Source organism: Hemitrygon akajei, chromosome 11 (genome assembly GCF_048418815.1).
Source record: "Hemitrygon akajei chromosome 11, sHemAka1.3, whole genome shotgun sequence".
Classification (NCBI taxonomy): Eukaryota; Metazoa; Chordata; class Chondrichthyes; order Myliobatiformes; family Dasyatidae; genus Hemitrygon; species Hemitrygon akajei.
In genome coordinates, this window is record NC_133134.1 from 86,496,135 (window position 1) to 86,514,893 (window position 18,759).

General features: G+C 42.2%; 1 protein-coding gene across 1 annotated transcript in view; it reads right to left on the minus strand.

The window, feature by feature from the left end:
- Nucleotides 1-18,759, minus strand: part of LOC140735815 (ras GTPase-activating-like protein IQGAP1) — a 247,891-nt gene that overhangs the window by 11,487 nt on the left and 217,645 nt on the right. The window contains 4 exon segments of the mRNA XM_073061320.1: nt 2,185-2,351; nt 10,627-10,839; nt 11,830-11,917; nt 15,738-15,882. Coding sequence (XP_072917421.1) covers nt 2,185-2,351; nt 10,627-10,839; nt 11,830-11,917; nt 15,738-15,882 — 613 coding nt within the window.

Consider the following 18,759-nt stretch of genomic DNA (forward strand, 5'->3'; position numbering starts at 1 on the left):
CCAATTGTCCCATATCGGACCGCAAAGCACTCCAGCATGTGGTAAAAGCTGCCCAGTGGATTATCAGCACCCAACTGCCCACCATTGAGAACATCTACCATGAACGCTGCCTGGGCAGGGCGAAAAGCATTATCAAGGATGCATCTCACCCTAACCATGGACTTTTTACTCTCCTCCCATCCGGTAGGCGCTACAGGAGCCTCCGCTCCCGCACCAGCAGGCACAGGAAGAGCATCTTCCCTGAGGCTGTGACCCTGCTGAACCTCACATCACAGCGCTAAGCAGTATTGCACCCATATTGTACTGTCTCAGTACTTTCATATTTGTGTGCTGCAGCACTTACTTTTTATTCGCAGTTATTTTGTAAATAACACTACTCTTTGTATTTCTGGTTAGATGCTAACTGCATTTCATTGGCTTTGTATCTGTAATCGGCACAATGACAATAAAGTTGAATCTAATCTAATCTAATGGAGTTTAATTTGATGAAGCGCAAGGTTCATTTTGGAAAGTTAAACCCTGGTGTGTGTTGTTTAGGTAAATAGTTCCTTGAAAGTGGAGTCACAGGTAGACAGGGTGGTGAAGGTGGTTTTTGTCACGCTGACCATCATGGGAGGTCATGGTGAGGCTCACAGACTTCAGTTCTGGTCGCCTTGCAACAGGAAAGGTGTTGTACAATAACAACTTTTAAAAGATAGGTTGGCAGGCAAAGGGATTGGAAAGGTTTAGAACATTGGGAAATGGGACTAGCTTGGAGTCGGCATCTTGGTCAGCATAGACCAGTTGGGCCAAAGGGCCAGTTTCCATGCGCTGCAATTCTGTGATTCTATGCTGCGTTTCATAAATAAAAGATTCAGCCACTTCCGTTACAACATCCTTGATCCAAAACATATTTCACACTTCTTTTTGGTGTAGAAATCGCAGTCCATTGAGTCTGCCAGCTCTCAGGTAACCTGTCACCTATTCTCCTGATATTCCCATCAATTACCCCACTCACCTACACACTAGCAGCAAATTAGCTCACCAACCTCATGCCTTTGGGATGTGGGAGGGAACTGGAGCACCAGGAAAAACACACATGTTCACAGGGATAACATGCAAGCTCCACACAGACAGCACCAGATGGCTGGAGCTGTGAGGCAGTGGCTCGTCAGCCTGTGCCTCTAACACATTTTAACTTCCCCCACAAATGCTGCTTGACCCTCTTTACAGTTGCAGCAGTCAAAGCTCCAGCACAGGAGCAGAGTTAGGCCTGTTGAGTCTGCTCCAGATTTTGCTTTTGTTTCCTTGAGTTTCCTTGTTTACTGATGCCTGGGCATATCCCCATTAGTTCCCTGTCTTCGCTCCTCTCCCCAAGCCCTTGAAAGGCATGGCAACGCCCACTGCAGAACAATATTCCTTTCAAGTCCCTTTTAAATCTTTCCCCTCTCACCTTACCGTGAATTTCTCTAGTTTTCTCTGGGGAATAAGGCTGAGTACACTCAACCTAACTATTCCTCTTATGGTTCTACACATTTCCTCAGTCTCCTACATTCCAAGAATAAAAACCTGACCTGGGAAGCCTTTCCCTAAAACTCAAAAACATTCCCCAAGAGTACAGGAGAATGAGGTGGGGCGTGGTTCTTAGAGAAGTATAGAAAAGGACGAGGGATATAGATAGGGTGAATGCATGCAGGACTTTTCCGCTCGGGTTGGGTGAGATTAGAACTAGAAGTGTAATAAGATTATGTTGAAAGGTGAAATGTTTAAGGGAATTCTGAAGGGCAGTTTCTTCACTCAAAGGGTAGTACAAGTGAGGAACAATCTGCCAGTGAAAGTGGTAGATGCAAGTTCAACTGTAGCATTTAAGATAAGTTTGGATGAGGGGTATATGGGGGGCTATGGTCCAGGTGCAGGTACATGGGACTAGGCAGAAGACAAGGTCGGCACAGACTAGATGGGACAAAAGGACTGTTCCAGTGCTGTTGTGGTCTATGTTATTGTACGATCTGATGTTATTGTACCCGTTTCTGTGCTATAGTACTGTACGATTATATGAAACCTTCTACCCTCTACTTTTTGCTGCTGTTGTGTCATAAGCCCGGAGACATCCAGCTCCTTTGAAGAATCTGACCTGCTGTGACTGAGGACCAGAGACTGGTATGATACCAGCGGGCAGGTTGTTCTGCTAACACTGTCACTTACGTTCCTTTAGCTGCCAAGTTGTCAAGACAAGTCTTAATGTACTGGTTGTAGTAGTCAATCTGCTCCTCAAAGAATGCCATCTTGGAGTGAATCCTGCGCAGCGTCTGCTTCAGCTTGTTCAGCTCTGTCTTGCGCTGCTGCCGGTAGCGCCGGTGACTTTGGATGTCCTGCAGAGACAAAAGCATGAGAGGAGTGGAGTGCTGGGCCAATGATTCCACCTTTCTGACAGATACTGATCAGGAGGGAATGTGGCAGCTGTCTAGTTTCAGTTAGGCTACATTGGGACTATTGTGTACACTTCTCGCCACCTCATCACAAGAAGCACATGGACGTTTTAGATAGGGTGCAGAAATGTTTATCAGGGTGAAGGGTCTCAGCCTGAAACGTCAACTATCTATTCCTCTCCATAGATGCTGCCTGACCTGATGAGCTCCTCCAGCATTTTCCTCCAGCAAATCACTGCCTGGATTAGAGATGTTAGACAAAATAGGTTTGTTTTGTCTGGAGCAGTGGAGGCTGAGGGGAGACCTGGTAGAAGTTTAGAAATTGGGAGACATGAAAGAGTAGATGGTGAGAATTTTTTTCCCCTGGGGTAGAAATGTCACATACTGGAGAACATAAACTTTTCCTCCCTCACTTTAAAGTTAATTAATTACGTAGAGGTACAGCACATTAACAAGCCCTTCCACCTCAACAAGTCTATGTTGCCCAATTACACCTGTGACCAATTAACCTACTAACTGGAACTGGAGTGTGTGGCAACACTTGTGGGGTGCCCCAGCATTTTGCCTGGAATATGTTGGTTGTTAATGCAAACATTGCATTCGCTGTATTCTGCAACGCACCCGTACATGTCATAAACAGACAAATCTCAATCTAACCAATACGTCTCTGGAATGTGGGAGAAAACTGGAGCATGCAGAGGAAATCCATGTGCTCAAACTCCTTACTGACAGTGGTGGGAACTGAAATCGGGTTCCTGGTATTGTAGTAACACAAGGCTTTGAAGGGGATGTGTGGGGTAACATCATTTTTAATATACACAGAATAGTGAGTGCATGGAACCTGCTGCCAGGGGTAGTCATAGAAGCAGATAAGACTGGCATTCAAGAGACTTTGATAGGCACATGTATATACAAGGAATAGCTAGATGTGGTTCAAGAATGAACTGGTGAATCTCAGCAACTTCTGGCTGGTGGCTAATAAAACAATGAAAACAACTAAATACTCTTTAATCACTCTTTTTCTGGGAAACGATCATTACAAGCACAAGTCTAACTTCCCTTTGGACTTGGAGGCAATTTGATGTGGCAGGCGAGGCAGCTGGCCCATTGGCGAGTGAGGAAGACCAGAGGTTCAAGTAATTGAAGCACAGGGCTAAATTGGAAAGGTTGGGTACAAACTGAATTGAGGCAGCACAGTCCTGGCCAAAGAGTGCATCAAAGCAACAGAACCCACTGTTTAGAAGACGATTTAGGCATCGGGCCTGTTTGAAAAGGTCAGGGTGTCGGGCTCGAGGCGAGGGATGGGCTGGTTTGGCTCGCTGCTCCACTCTGACTGAACTAAGAGTTCGTGGACTTCTTAAGACTCTCTGTGGACCAGCTTATTTGCTTGCGTTTATTGTTTGCATGATTTGTTTTTTTACCCTCTGCACATTGGCTGTTTGATGGTCTTTTTAAAAAAAAAGGGTTCTTTTGCATTTCTTTGTTTAGTGGCTGCCTGTTTGGAGACAATTCTCATGGTTGTATAATGTATACATACTTCAGGTAGTGAGAAGTATAGATAGAGTCCATGGAAGGCTAGTTTCCTTGATGTGCCGAGTGTGTCTCTCCACACTGTCAACAACTCCACCAATCTTTGTGATATCTGCAAACTTACTGAACCCAGAACCTATACCCACCTCTCATAGGTATGTATCAGGGCCTGGCCAAAGTGACCACAGGCAATGGGCCTTTGGTGATTATATGGTATAAGGTAAGTGAACTTGTAGCACTGTTACAGATTAGCATGTATGACGTTGTAGGCATCGCTGAATCACGGCTGAAAGAGATTATAGTTGGGACATTAATGTCCAAGGATACATATTGTATTGAAAGGACAGGCAGATGGGCAGAGGGGGTGAGTAGCTCTGTTGGTAAAAAATGAAATCAAATCATTAGAAAGTGGTGACATAGGATCAGAAGGTATAGAAGCATTGTGGGTAGAGCTAGAAACTGCAAGGGTAAAAAGACTTCCGAACAGTAGCAAAGATGTGGGCTACAAATTACAATGGGAGATACAAAATGCAGGCCAAAAGGGCAATGTTACAATAGTCATGGGGAACTTTAATATGAAGGTAGAGTGGGAAAATCAGGTTAGTGCTGGATCCCAAGAGGGAGAATTTGTAGAATGCCTACAACATGGCTTTTTAGAGCAGTTTGTGGTTGTGGTTGAGCAGTTTCTGGATTGGGTGTTGTGCAATGAACAGAAGTTGATTAGAGAACTTAATGCAAAGAATCCTTAGGGGACAGTGAGCATAATATGACAGAGTTCACCCTGCAGCTTGAGAAAGATTCTGGAAAGGTGTAATAATAACAGGGTTGTCATGTGGGAGATTTTAATTTCCCAAATATTGGTTGGTATCTCCCTAGAGCAAGGGGTTTAGATGAGGTGGATAAGCTGCAAGAGGAGAGGCTGTACTTGATCGGAACCTGGTCAGGTGTCAGGTCTCTCAGTGAGAGAGCATTTTGGAGATAGTGATCACAGTTCAATCTCCTTTACCATAGCATTGGAGAAGGATAGGAACAGACAAGTTAGGAAAGCGTTTAATTGGAGTAAGGGGAAATATGAAGCTATCAGGTAGGAACTTAGAAGCATAAAATGGGAACAGATGTTCTCAGGGAAATGCACGGCAGAAAAGTGGCAAACGTTGAGGGGATATTTGTGTGGCGTTCTGCATAGGTACGTTCCAATGAGAATTGTAGGGTACAGAAACCGTGGTTTACAAAGGCTGTTGAAAATCTAATCAAGAAGAAAAGCTTACAAAAGGTTCAAAAAAACTAGGTAATCATAGAGATCTAGGCTAGCAGGAAGGAGGTTAAGAATGAAATTAGGAGAGCCAGAAGGGGCCATGAGAAGGCCTTGGCGAGCAGGATTAAGGAAAACCCCAAGGCATTCTACAAGTATGTGAAGAGCAAGAGGATAAGACATGAGAGAATAGGACCAATCAAGTGTGACAGTGGAAAAGTGTGTATGGAACCGGAGGAGATAGCAGAGATACTTAATGAATACTTTGCTTCAGTATTCACTACGGAAAAGGATCTTGGTGATCGTAGGGATGACTTACAGCGGATTGAAAAGCTTGAACATAAAGATATCAGAGAATGTGCTGGAGCTTTTGGAAAGCTTTAAGTTGAATAAGTCTCTGGGACCAGATGAGATGTACCCCAGGCTACAGTGGGAAATGAGGAAAGAGATTTCTGAATCTCTGGCGATGATCTTTGCATCATCAATGGGAACAGGAGAAGTTCCAGAGGATTGGAGGGTTGCAGCTGTTGTTCCCTTATTCAAGAAAGTGAGTAGACATAGCCCAGGAAATTATAGAACTATGAGTTTTACTTCTGTGGTTGGTAAGTTGATGGAAGAGATCCTGAGAGGCAGGATTTATGAACATTTGGAGAGGTATAATATGATTAGGAATAGTCAGCATGGCTTTGTCAAAGGCAGGTCGTGCCTTACTAGCCTGATTGAATTTTTTGATGATGTGACTAAACACATTGATGAAGGTAGAGCTGTGGATGTAGTGTATATGAATTTCAGCAAGGCATTTGATAAGGTACCCCATGCAAGGCTTATTGAGAAAGTAAGGAGGCATGGGATCCAAGAGAACATTGCTTTGTGGATCCAGAACTGGCTTGCTCACAGAAGGCAAAGAGTAGTTGTAGATGGGTCATATTCTGCATGCAGGTCGGTGACCAGTGGTGTGCCTCAGGGATCTGTTCTGGGACCCCTACTCTTTGTGATTTTTATAAATGACCTGGATGAGGAAGTGGAGGGATGGGTTAGTAAATTTGCTGATGATGCAAAGGTTGGGGGTGTTGTGTGGAGGACTATCAGAGGTTACAGTGGGACATCAGTAGGATGCAAAACTGGGCTGAGAAGTGGCAGATGGAGTTCAACCCAGATAAGTGTGAAGTGGTTCATTGTGGTAGGTCAAATATGATGGCAGAATATAATATTAATAGTAAGACTCTTGCCAGTGTGGAGGATCAGAGGGATCTTGGTATCTGAGTCCATAAAACACTCAAAGCTGCTGTGAAGGTTGCATACGGTGCATTGGCCTTCATCAACCATGGGATTTAGTTTAAGAGCCGAGAGGTACTGTTACAGCTATATAGGACCCTGGTCAGACCCTACGTGGAGTACTGTGCTCAGTTCTGGTCACCTCACTATAGCAAGGATGTGGAAACTATAGAAAGGGTGCAGAGGAGATTTACAAGGATGTTGCCTGGATTGGGGAGCATGCTATATGAGAATAGGTTGAATGAACTTGGCTTTTTCTCCTTGGAGCAGCAGAGGATGAGAGGTGACCTGATAGAGGTGTATAAGATGATGAGAGGCATTGTTGGTGTGGATAATCAGAGGCTTTTTCCCAGGGCTGAAATGGCTAACAGGAGATGGCACAGTTTTAAGGTTCTTGTAAGTAGGTACAGAGGAGATGTCAGGAGTAAGTTGTTTTTTTTTTCTTAAAACACAGAGAGTGGTGAGTGCGTGGAATGGGCTGCCAGCAATGGTGGTGGAAGCGGATATGATAGTCTTTTAAGAGACACCTGGATAGGTACATGGAGCTTGGAAAATTAGAGAGCTAAGGGTAACCATAGGTAATTTATAAAGTACGTACATGTTTGGCACAGCATTGTGGACCCAAGGGCCTATACTGTACTGTAGGATTTCTATGTTTCTGAAGAGAACCTGAGGTCAAATGTATCAATATTGCACTGGAGTAAAGGGAATTACAGAGGCACAAGAGAGGAGCTAGCCAAAGTTGATTGTTTGGAAACACTAGCAGAGATAATGGCAGAGCAGCAATGGCTAGGGTTTCTCAGAGCCATTGAAAAGGTGCAGGATATATACATCTCAAAGAAGTATTCTGAAGGCAGGATGAGCAATTGTGGCTGACAAGAGAAGTCAATGCCAAAAAGAGGCCATACAATACTGCAAAATTTAACGAAAAGTTAAGAGGATTGGGAAGCTTTAAAAAAACCAACAGAAGGCAACTAAAAAAAGTCATAAAGAAGGAAGAGATGGAATATGAAGGAAAGCTTGCCAATAATATTAAAGAGGATACCAAAAGTTTCTTCAAATATATAAAAAGTGTAAAAGAGAGGCAAGATTAGATATCAGTCTGCTGGAAAATGATGCTGGAGAGTCAGTAATGGGGGACAAACTTAATAACTATTTTGCATCAGTCTTCACTGTACAAGATATAGCACTATGCCTGAAGTTCAAGTGTGTCAGAGGACAGAAGTGAGTGAAGTTGCCATTACTAGGGAGTAGGTGCTTGAGAAACTGAAAGGTCTGAAGGCAGATAAGACACCTAGACCAGATGGTCTACACTCTAGGGTTCTGAAAGAGGTGGCTGAAGAGATTGTGGAGGCATTAATAATGACCTTTCAAGAATCAATGGATTCTGGCATGGTTCAGAGGAATGGAAATGTTAAATGTAACTCCACTCTCCAAGAAGGGAGAAAGGCAGAAGAAAATAAATTATAGGCCAGTTAGTCTGACCTTAGTGGTTGGGAAGATGTTGAAGTCAATTGTTAAGGCTGTGGGTATGGGGTACTTGGAGGCACATGTTAAAGTAGGCCATAGTCAGCATGGTTTCCTTTAGGGAAAATCTTGCCTGGCAAATCTGTTGGAATTCTTTGAAGAAATAACAAACAGGGCAGACAAATGAGTATCAGTTGATGAAGTACAGCTGAATTTTCAGAAGGCCATTGACCAGGTGCCTCACATGAGGCTGCTTAAGAAGTTAAGAGCCCATGGTGGTACAGCAAAGAGACTAGCATGGACAGAACATTGGCTGATTGGCAGGAGGCAAAGAGTGAGAATAAAGGGAGCCTTTTCCCACTTTTCTTGTTGGCTGCCAGTGACTAGTGGTGTTTCACTTCTTTTGATGTTTTATGTCAATGATTTGGATGATGAACTTGATGGCTTTGAGGCCAATTTTGCAGACAATATAAAGATAGGCAAAATGGCAGGAAGCAGAGAGGCAACAGAAGGACTTAGACAGATTAGAAGAATGGGGAAAGAGGTGGTAGATGGAATAGTGTTGGGCAATGTCAGGTAGACTATTTTCTAACTAGAGAAAGTTCAAAAATCTGAAGTGCAAAAGGACTTGGGAGTCCTTGTGCAGAATTCCCTAAAGGTTAACTTACAGGTTGGGTTGGTGGTGAGGAAGGCAAATGCAATGTTAGCATTTTGAGAGGACGAGAATATGAAAGCAAGGACGTAATTGTTGTTTCTTTTTGTGCCTTGTGGCTCATTGGGCAGCAACTTTGCCGTTTCTTTAGCATTCTTGTCTGTTTTTTCTCAAGGCTGAGTTGTTAGCTCAACACTGCATGGATGGAAAGCATGTAAGCAGCTGGCCAGACTCATAGCTGGGATCACTTGCTTCGAAGTCCAGTGCAGATGCCACTATACCACTGGCGGGCAAGGATGTAATGTTGAAGCTTTATAAGGAACTCTTGAGGCCTCTCTTGGGAATATTATGAGCAGTTTTGGGCCCTTTACTAAAATAGGATGTGTTGACATTGGAGAGGGTTCAAAGGAGGATCATGAAAACAATTTTTGGATTGAAAGGCGTATCGTACATGCAGCGTTTGATGGCTTGGGCCTATAATGGACGTGGAGAGGATGTTTCCTATGGTGGGGGAGTCTTAATCCAGAGCTCACAGCCTCAAAATAGAGGGGTGCCCTTTTAGAACAAATGAGGAGGCATTTCTTTAGCCAAAGAGTGGTAAACCTGTGGAATTTGTTGCCATAGGTGGCTGTGGAGGCCAAGTTATTGGGTATATTTAAGAGAGAGGTTGATAGAGTCTTGATTAGTCAGGGCATGAAGGGATACGGGGAGAAGGCAGTAAAGTGGGGCTGAGAAGGAAATGGATCATCCATGATGAAATAGCACAGCAGAATCGATGGGCCAAATTACTTAATTCTGCTCCTATATCTTATGGTCTTACGGAACTCAGAAATCAGGAGGCATCCATGTAGGGAATAAACAGTTGATGTTTTGTGCCAAGACCCTTCATCAGAAATTTAAAAATGATATTAACACAATGTAAAATGAAATGGATTAGATAAACATCACGTGACCTTATGCAGTTCCATCAAAAGCCACCAGGACAGATACAGAATATACTAGGAGCTAACAGTTAGCTCTCAGTAAGACACAAGGATATGACCATCAGTTACCTCTTGGAGTTCAGAAAAACAGAAAGAATGGCTTTATGAAACATTACAGCCAGTGCCAACTACCTGTGTCCTATTTCCATACCTATTTCAAGTTAATTAAACCCAATCTCCCTAAGGCAAGTGAGTTACTTCATTCTTGAGAGCATCATGCCTGAGAATGCTGGTTGAGATCCAAACTGTGGCGAGTTTAGTCTCTCAAAGATCATGACATAGGAGCAGAACTAGGATATTCAGCCCAGCGTGTCAGCTCCATCACTTGATAATGACTGATTTATTTCCCCTCACAACCCCATTATCCTGTTTTCTTCCTATAACCTTTGATGCCCTTACTTAACAAAAATCTGTCAACCTCCAGCCAAATATAATGTCTGTGAATGCCCAAACGGAAGTTGTAACTAGCCTCAGGCAATGCTCACACGAGGCTATAATAGCAGGGCAAGGCAAACCAAATCCTAGGACAGTAGTAGCAATTACCTCCCAACCCTTCCTACCCAACGTCTATGCCTCAGCTTGAGACAAGGAAGGCATCAGACCACAAAACCCTACAGAGGAGAGTAAAAGCTGTCAAGAGGATCATCGAGGTCTCCCTCCCTCTCTCTCCTCCCATGTCATTTGTGACATCTACTGGAAGGGATGTACACAAAGGGCTTGAAATATTGTTGAAGATCCCTATCATCCATCCCACAATCTCTTTGACCCATTGCCATCAGAAACAGGAACATCAAGACCAGCACTGCTAGACCCCAGGCTGTGAGACTAGTGAATATCCTGCCACCACTGAGGTCTTGATACAAATCAACGAGCTGTTTACATTTTCTGTGCACTTCACATACACCTTTGAATCTTATTTTATTAACTTATTTATGATAATGTCTTGTTTTATGTACTGTGTTTGATAAATGTATTGTGGGTGCACCATGGTCTGGAGGAACATTGTTTTATATGTCAGTCAGACGACAATAAACTTGAACTTGATTCCCATCTCCTCACCCTGGCTATCTCATTGATCAGCTGCTGATAGTCATTGGCAGCGGACACCACACCGGCAGCTTCTAACTTCCTCAAGCTTCGGATAATCTTTCGCTTTTTCTCCTCGATTGGGAGCTTGTTGTCGAGAAGCAAGGACGGGTGTCGCTTCATCTTCTCCGGAGTGCGCGCATCACGCATTGCTCGCTTCTGAACAATGTGGTGATGGTCTGCCACCTAGACACAGTGAGGATTAGACAAGCAGGTTCAATATATCCATTGGGCAAAAGGGAACAAAATACAATGCTGATATTGCTTAACCAGACAAACACCCTGTAGAGGGTGCTGACCCTGCGCCCGCTCACCATTGGCCATTTCGCATGCCACATTCTCAACTACTTAGACCAAAAGACATACATTGAAGCAGAGTTAGGCCATTTGCTCCATCAAGTCCGCTCCACCATTCAACATTAGCTGATTTACTTTCCCTCTGAACTTCATTCTCCTTCCTTCTCAAAGTAACCCTGGGCGTCCTTACTGATTAAGTACCCATCAACCTCCACTTTAAATATATCCAAGAACTTGCCTCCAAAGCAGTCTGTGGCAATGAATGCCACAGATTCACCACCCTATGGCTAAATAATCTTGCTTCATCTCTGTTCTAAAGGGAAGCCTTTCTCTTCTGAAGCTGTGTCCTCTGGTCCTAGATTCACCAACTATTAGAAATATCCTCTTCAAGTCTACTCTATCTAGCTCTTTCAATATTTGGCAAGTACAATAAGATCGATATCCCCCCTCCTCATTTTTCTTAGCTCCTACAGTCCCAGAGCGATCAAACACTCCTCATATATACATTAACCCTTTCAACTCTCATAAACCTCCTCTGGACCCTCTCCAATGCAAGCTCATCCTTTTCCCACATATGGGGTCCAAAACTGTTCATAATACTCCAAATGTGGTCTGCCCAATGCTTTATAAAGACTTAGCATTACATCCTTGTTTGTGGGTACCATGAGGACAAAAGGCTGAGGGAAGGCTGCATCCTTCCATCACAATGCTGGAGGAATGCAGCGGGTCAGACAGCATTCTGCAGAGGTAAATGGAGACCTCACTTCTGTCAAGATGGAGGATCTTATCTTGAAATGTTGACTATCCATTTCCCTCACAAATGCTGCCTAACCTGCTGGGACCCTCCAGCAGTTTGCTTTTGCATTCCTCTGTACTTGCCTGATCTGTTGATGCAGATGTTCGCAATATTTCAGTCAATGAATCTCCGGCTTGGGATCTGATCACATCCACAATCAGCTGCTTTGTGCTAAAATGACAGATGCGAGATGCTAAATACAAATCCCTCACAGTTTTAAAAAGTGTAATTAAACTGCTATAGCTTAAATACCAGCAACCAGGGATACAGGAAACCTAGCTGTAACCTGGGATAGGATGGCAGCCTCCAGAAACTCAGATTCACTCAAATGTCAAGGCCTTGGAGAAGCTGCATTGGAGATTTACCAGGATGTTATCAGAAATGAGAAGTTGTGGCTGTTCTTACAAAGCTCAACAGGGTGGATACAAGGTATGATTCTTTGCCCAGAGAGTGGTTAAATGGTAGCAGTTTCTACCACAGAAAGAAATTGGTGTCAAATATATTCAAGAAGGAGCTAACTATTATTCCTAGAATCAGAGGAATCAAGGAATACCGGAAAAAAGCTGGAACTGGGAACAGAATTTGGACGATCAACCATACCGTACTGAACAGCAGAACAGACTCAGAGGAACAATTGGCTTCCTCCAGGCTTATTATCTGTATTTTTTAAAAAATGTTTCTGTATCATTCTTTCCGGCTGGCATGTCCAGAACCAAAGATCACATCTCAAGATGAGAGATGGGCAATCAGGACTGAGATTATTCCTTCTCAAAGTAACTTAAAGTTCAAATTGAATTTTTATCAAAAACTGTATATTTCATCATATAGTGCTCTGTGATTCATTTTCTTGCAGGCATTTACAGTAGAACAAAAAATACAACAGAATCAATGGAAAGCTGCAAACAAAGATTGACAATCGATGTGCAAAAGACAAACTGTGCAAGTTAAAAATAATAATAATTAGTTAGTTACTTGATACTGAGGACATGAATTGTAGTGTCCTTTAAAGTGAGTCCATAGTTTGCATTCAATGTTGAGGTGAGTGAAGTTATCTCCACTGGTTCAGGAGCCTGATGGTTGAAGGGTAATAAATGTTCCTGAACCAGGTGGTGTGGAACCCAAGGCTCCTGTACCTCTTTCCCAATGGCAGCAGAGAGAAGAGAGAACAGTCACATTTATGGATTCTACAACTCATGTTCTCAATATTTATTGTTTATTATTATTCTTTTTTCCGTTCTTGTGTTTGTGCAGTTTGCTGACTTTTGCACAGTGTGCAGGCTTTCATTGATTCCATTGTGTTTCTTTGTATTTACTGTAAATGCCCACAAGCAAATGAATCCCTGAGTAGCATATGGTGACACATATGTACTTTGATAATAAATTTACTTTGAACTTAGAAGAGACATCAGGTGCAGCTTCTTCAAAGGGTGATGTGTATTTGGATTCAGCTGCCAAAAATAGCGGTTGCAGCTGGCACAATAGCAACACTTAAAAGGCATCTAGATAAATACATGTATACTGAAGACACTGTTGAGCCTTGATATAGGGGCTTGGCCCCAAATAATGACCATTCATTTCCTTCAATAGACACCATCTGATGTGCTGAAGTACTTGGTGATAGACTTGGCTCACTGGGCAACATAGTCAGCAGTTGGGCCTTAGGATCTTGAATGACTGTATGACTTATGGAGAAATCAGCTTACTACAGTTGTCAGAAATCCAGGTACTGTCTATAATGTGACCAGGGTGTAGATTTATCAGAGTTCACGTCTGAAGCTGATGAAAATCATTCAAAATGTGAGTAAAATAATGAAAAAGAAGTGTCGAAGGCACTATTGATAAATAAAGCCTTGGATAATATTGTTACCATAAAGTCCCTAGTCCCTCAAAAGAGCCTTGCTTGCTTAAGTAAAAATCAACAAAACCTAAAGGCAAGTTATAGAGTACGTTGGAAAAGTGACAGGAGGCAGGGATTAGGGACAGTGGTTGGGTAAAGTGCAAAATGGACTGACAAATCATATTCCTTTGATACTGGTACTAACCCTATCACTATTCTCATACACTCAGTGGCCATTTTATTAGCTACACCTGCTCGTTAACACAAATATCTTATCAGCCAGTCATGTGGCAGTAACTCAATGCATAAAAGCACACAGACATGGTCAAGAGGTTTAGTTGCTCAGACCAGACAACAGAATAGGAAAGAAATGTCATTAAGTGACTTTAATAGGATGATAGTTGGTGCCAGACGGAGTAGTTTGAGTATCTCAGAAACTGCTGATCTCCTGGGATTTTCACACACAAGTCTCTGGTGTTTACAAAGATTGGTGTGGGAAACAAAAAAACATCTAGTGAGTTGCAGTTCTGTGGGCGAAAACACCTTGTTAATGAGAGAAGTCAGAGGAGAATGACCGAACAGTTTCAAACTGACAGGAAGGCAACAGTGCTCAAAAGAGCGACTCTGAACGCACAACATCTCGAACCCTGCAGTGGATGGACAACAGCAGAAGACCATGAATATATATTCAGTGGTCACTAAAAAGTACAGGAGGTACCTAATAAAGTGGCCATTGAATGTAAATGGTATGTATGATGGCAGAAATTAATTTTGTTGAGAATACAAAGGTGGACATGCTGATGGAGAATTAAATTAGATTGAGCAAATGGACAGAACCCAACACTAATGCAGCTTTATCCAATTTGGAGCAAAATAGGAAGGCGAAAACCGAGAAGCAACTGAGATCCACAGAGACTTGGTGACCTTGGTAAATGGCCCATTGATCAAAAATCTGAAACTCTGGCCTCTATCTCCTGACATACAAGATGTTATTGCTCTGGAGAAACATAGCCCTGGTTAGACACATGAAGCAGCTCTGGATATCCTGGCCTTGAAGCAAGACCACTCTATCTTTACCATGGGCCGAATTACAAGGACAGATTACAAAAATCAAACTTCTTTGTAGCCTGGGCGAAGAGAGATTTGATTTCAATTTATCAAGTGCTTAAGCAAGAACAGAGAAATAATTTCAATTGTTTGCGGGATGTTGGGACAAGAGGACAAGAATTAGATCTAAAAAAATTTAGAGCTCGGAACCCAGGACTGATAGAATTTTGTCAGTCAAAGATACTAAGAAACTAGGGATGTACATAGCAGACAGGAATATAGGGTTATTTTGTAGCTTAGTCATAACCTCACTGTTCGTGAGGGACAAGAGGTTGGATGCTGTGGGACCCTGTACATCCAGTCCTTTTTGAAATTCATTTCCACAACCTACGGACTCACTTTCAAGGTTTCTACAACCCATGTTCTCAGCATTATTTATTAATTTATTTTTAATTAGCAGTTTGTCTTCTTTTGCACATTGGTTGTTTGTCAGTCTATGAATGTTTTTCATTGATTCTATTATATTTCTTTGTTCCACTGTGAATTGCCCACAAGAAAATGAGTCTCAGGGTAGTATATGGCAACATATGCATACCTCGATAAGAAAAATACTTTTCAAATTTGAATTTTCAAGCAAAGCTAGTCTCTCAACTCAGATATCAAGTTCAACATAACCATGACTCTTAAAATCAAATTGAAAGCATGTTTGCTCATCTATAATTTGCTTGGGTGCAATCTCTATCTCAATCTTTAACTTCTGTTTCAATTATAAACCCCTCTCCAACATCCCAAACTATATCACTCCAAACATTGCTTTCATCAGTTCCTCAATTTCCTAGGTCCCATTCTTTGGAAGACAGCTTGTAAATTCTACTTGCCTCACATTCTGGTGCCATGACCTGATGCACACAAGAACCATTCATATGTGAAGCAAGCCCATGCCTCATCCCTGCTTCTCTGAATGGAAGCTGTCCTCTGGAATTCCTTCTCTTGGCAGCTACCTTCCAACCCTTTGTTGGGAAGGTGGGATCTGACCTTTAGGAATACTCATCAATCCACAACTGACTGCAGCCCCTGGACCCATTGCTGAACACCTTCCCCACTTACCTGAGCAACAAACCTTTGGTATCATCTGCTTCTTTTCCGTTTTTACATATATCAAATTTGTTAGTCAGGGTCAGCGAGACCTCCATTTTGTAGAGATGGGCCAAATGGTCTTCATGTGAATCATTTGCACTAACGGCTCCTTCACCTTTGGAAAGCAAAGATAACACACAAAAAACCAGTGAGGCCAACGTACAGCCATGAGGATTTCTACAGCAACAAACTTAGATCAGAGCAAACCCAGCCCAGTTGTTTCTCAGTGCGAGAACACAACGCTTGTGCACTTTAATACATGAGGCCATTCCTGGGTACTGAGCAGATTCTGTTCTTATAGACATCCACAAGTCAAAAAATGCAAAACAAAATATCACTCAATATGTTAACGCTACCTCCACAGTAATGTAATGGCATCAAAAACACCATGAGAGGACAATTACAAAAAGGGAAGCAAGGGAGAAAATTAATACTGTCATTCATAGGATGAACACATAAATTCAAGTTGGACTTTATATTCAATAATATTATGGTAACTCTATTGTAAGGGTGTCTGTAGTTAGGTATTCATAACTCAAGGATGGCCTAGATTCTGTATTTGGTTACTCGACCTATTATTTCACAATCATAGCTGTTGACAACAGCATTTAATTACAGATTTATTTAATTACTAGAATTTAAATGCTGCAACATTTTTTTGTAATTTATTTTTTTATTGAAGTTCATCATCAAACAAACATTTCCATAAGATGTATTTCAGACATTGTACATATATATCACAAAATCTCCACAGAGTATTTATCTGAGGTATACACTCATAGAAAAGAGTGGAAAGAAAAAACAAGCAAAAGGAAAGAACTATGTACAAGTAGGGAGTGATTTTTTTTTACAACAGATTCATTGATTTGTGAGAATAAAATCAGGCCTATGAGGTATTATGTATTTTTCCCAGTATGAATCAAATTGTTCCAAATTGGATAAAATTCTCTTACGTTTGATTGGATTTAATAGCCCATTGACATTAAAAGAAATGAATTTTACCTTGTCCTTAGCCATCTGTATTTATCTGTCAATGTACCATTGAAATTAGAATCAAACTTAATCGATCTACTCCCTGAACAAACAAGAACCAAGAAACACAAATAACAACAAAAATGGCAACGAACTTGTGATTCCAAGGCTGAGGTCTCTAGTAGGTGACCCTGCATTGAGCTAGAGGAAATGTCTAGCTGTGAGGAATAACCCCTCCTACTTGTGAGTTGAGGGCCCTCAATGCAGTATTCATAAAAGTCAGTGAACAAATCCATTATACAGAAAAGATTTCCATGTGTACTCCTCCTATATATATATATATATATACACATATACACACACACACACACACACACATATATATATATTATCATTTTGGTGGGGAAAAAGGAGTAAGTGAGCGAATAAAGAATAACAACTAAGTAATATAAAATCCACATTATAATAAGTCTTTCTCGAGATAGGTATATCACCGTGTACTTTGCTTCTGTTTAGCTTCTCAACATCTTTAAAGTTAGCCAAACCTTATGGCTCTTCTGAAGGGGGGGTGAGGACTGTCTTTGGGAAACTCCTGGTCTCTTCCTGATATATTTCTCTTGGCCTCCTCCCGTCTCCTGCCTTCTCGATTCTCACACTATTTCCCAAGCGGAGCAGGATAATTCCTCAGTCAGGCTTTCCCTCGTTTTGGTCACGCTGATGGGCAACCCTCTGGCCTTCATGTCTGTAGTCGCCTCTTCCACCGTCTGGTACAACCGCGTCCCGTTGTCATAAAACACTCGAAGTTTAGCAGGGTATGGAGTTTGAAATCTAATCTTGTTTTGCTTTAGTACTCGTTTTACTTCAGAGTATTCTTTGCGTTTCTGCAGGACTGCGGGGGGGGGGGGGTAATCTTAGTCGAAATATATTAATTTATCGTTGTAAACCACTCTCTTCTTACCCCAGGCCCTTCGTAGAATCTGCACCTTGGTGCTGTACCGAAGGAATTTAATTATTATTGAGCGTTGTTTTCTATCCCGCGTAGGTTTCAGAATGAACGCGCGGTGGGCTCTCTCGACTTCCAGCTCCATAACCGAGGGAAGATCCCGCAGTAACTTTTCGACAAACTCCATCATAGACGAGCCCTCTGCTCCTTCGGGAACGTTGTAGATTCTGATATTTTTCTGCCGAGATCTTCCTTCCAGGTCAAGCAGTTTATCTTCTTGGTGATGTATTATTTTTATTGCCTTGCTCAGTATCCGTTCCATGTTTTGAACGCGATCTTCCACCTTCTCAATTCAAGTCTCTGCCACCGCTATTTTTTGATTAACGCTGGTGAGCTCTGCCTTAATATCACAGAGCTGCTGCTTTATATCTTTCTGGACCTCCATTATTTCTTTCAGGATTTCGAAGACATTCGCCACTTTGCCTGAACGAGGCCCAGCAGCCGCCTCACTAGCACGTGGTCGGGTCGGAGTGCTGCTCGCTGCACTCCTCTCGGACGCAGGCTCCGCAGTGTCGCTTTTTTTATTTCCATTTCTTCTCCCCATTCTTGCCCCTCTTTTCAGTTCAAATATTTTTCGAAAAATATTATATTTGATGGGATAACGGGGCTTAATACGCGTTTTTCCGGAGGAGCTAGTGACTTAAGGTGCCATTCTCGACGATGACGTCACCGGAACCTCGCTACAACTGTTCTAGTGGGATTTGAACTGGTCAATTCTTTAGACCTCTGGATCATAATCCAGTAACATAAAGCACACTGTAATCAGATTCCATCACTGTAAAAATAAGAAATGGAGTAGTGATGATGGAGCCAAGAAGGTTCAGAGTCATACAGCACGGCAACTGGTCCTTCAGTCCATCTGGTCTATGGCAACAAACAAATTAGTCCCATTTCCCAGCATCTGACCCATAACTTTCTAAAACTTACCTAACCATGCATCTGTCCAACTGTCTTTTAGATGTTGTTATTGTACCTGCCTCAACCATTTCTTCTGGTAGATAATATATATACACAGAG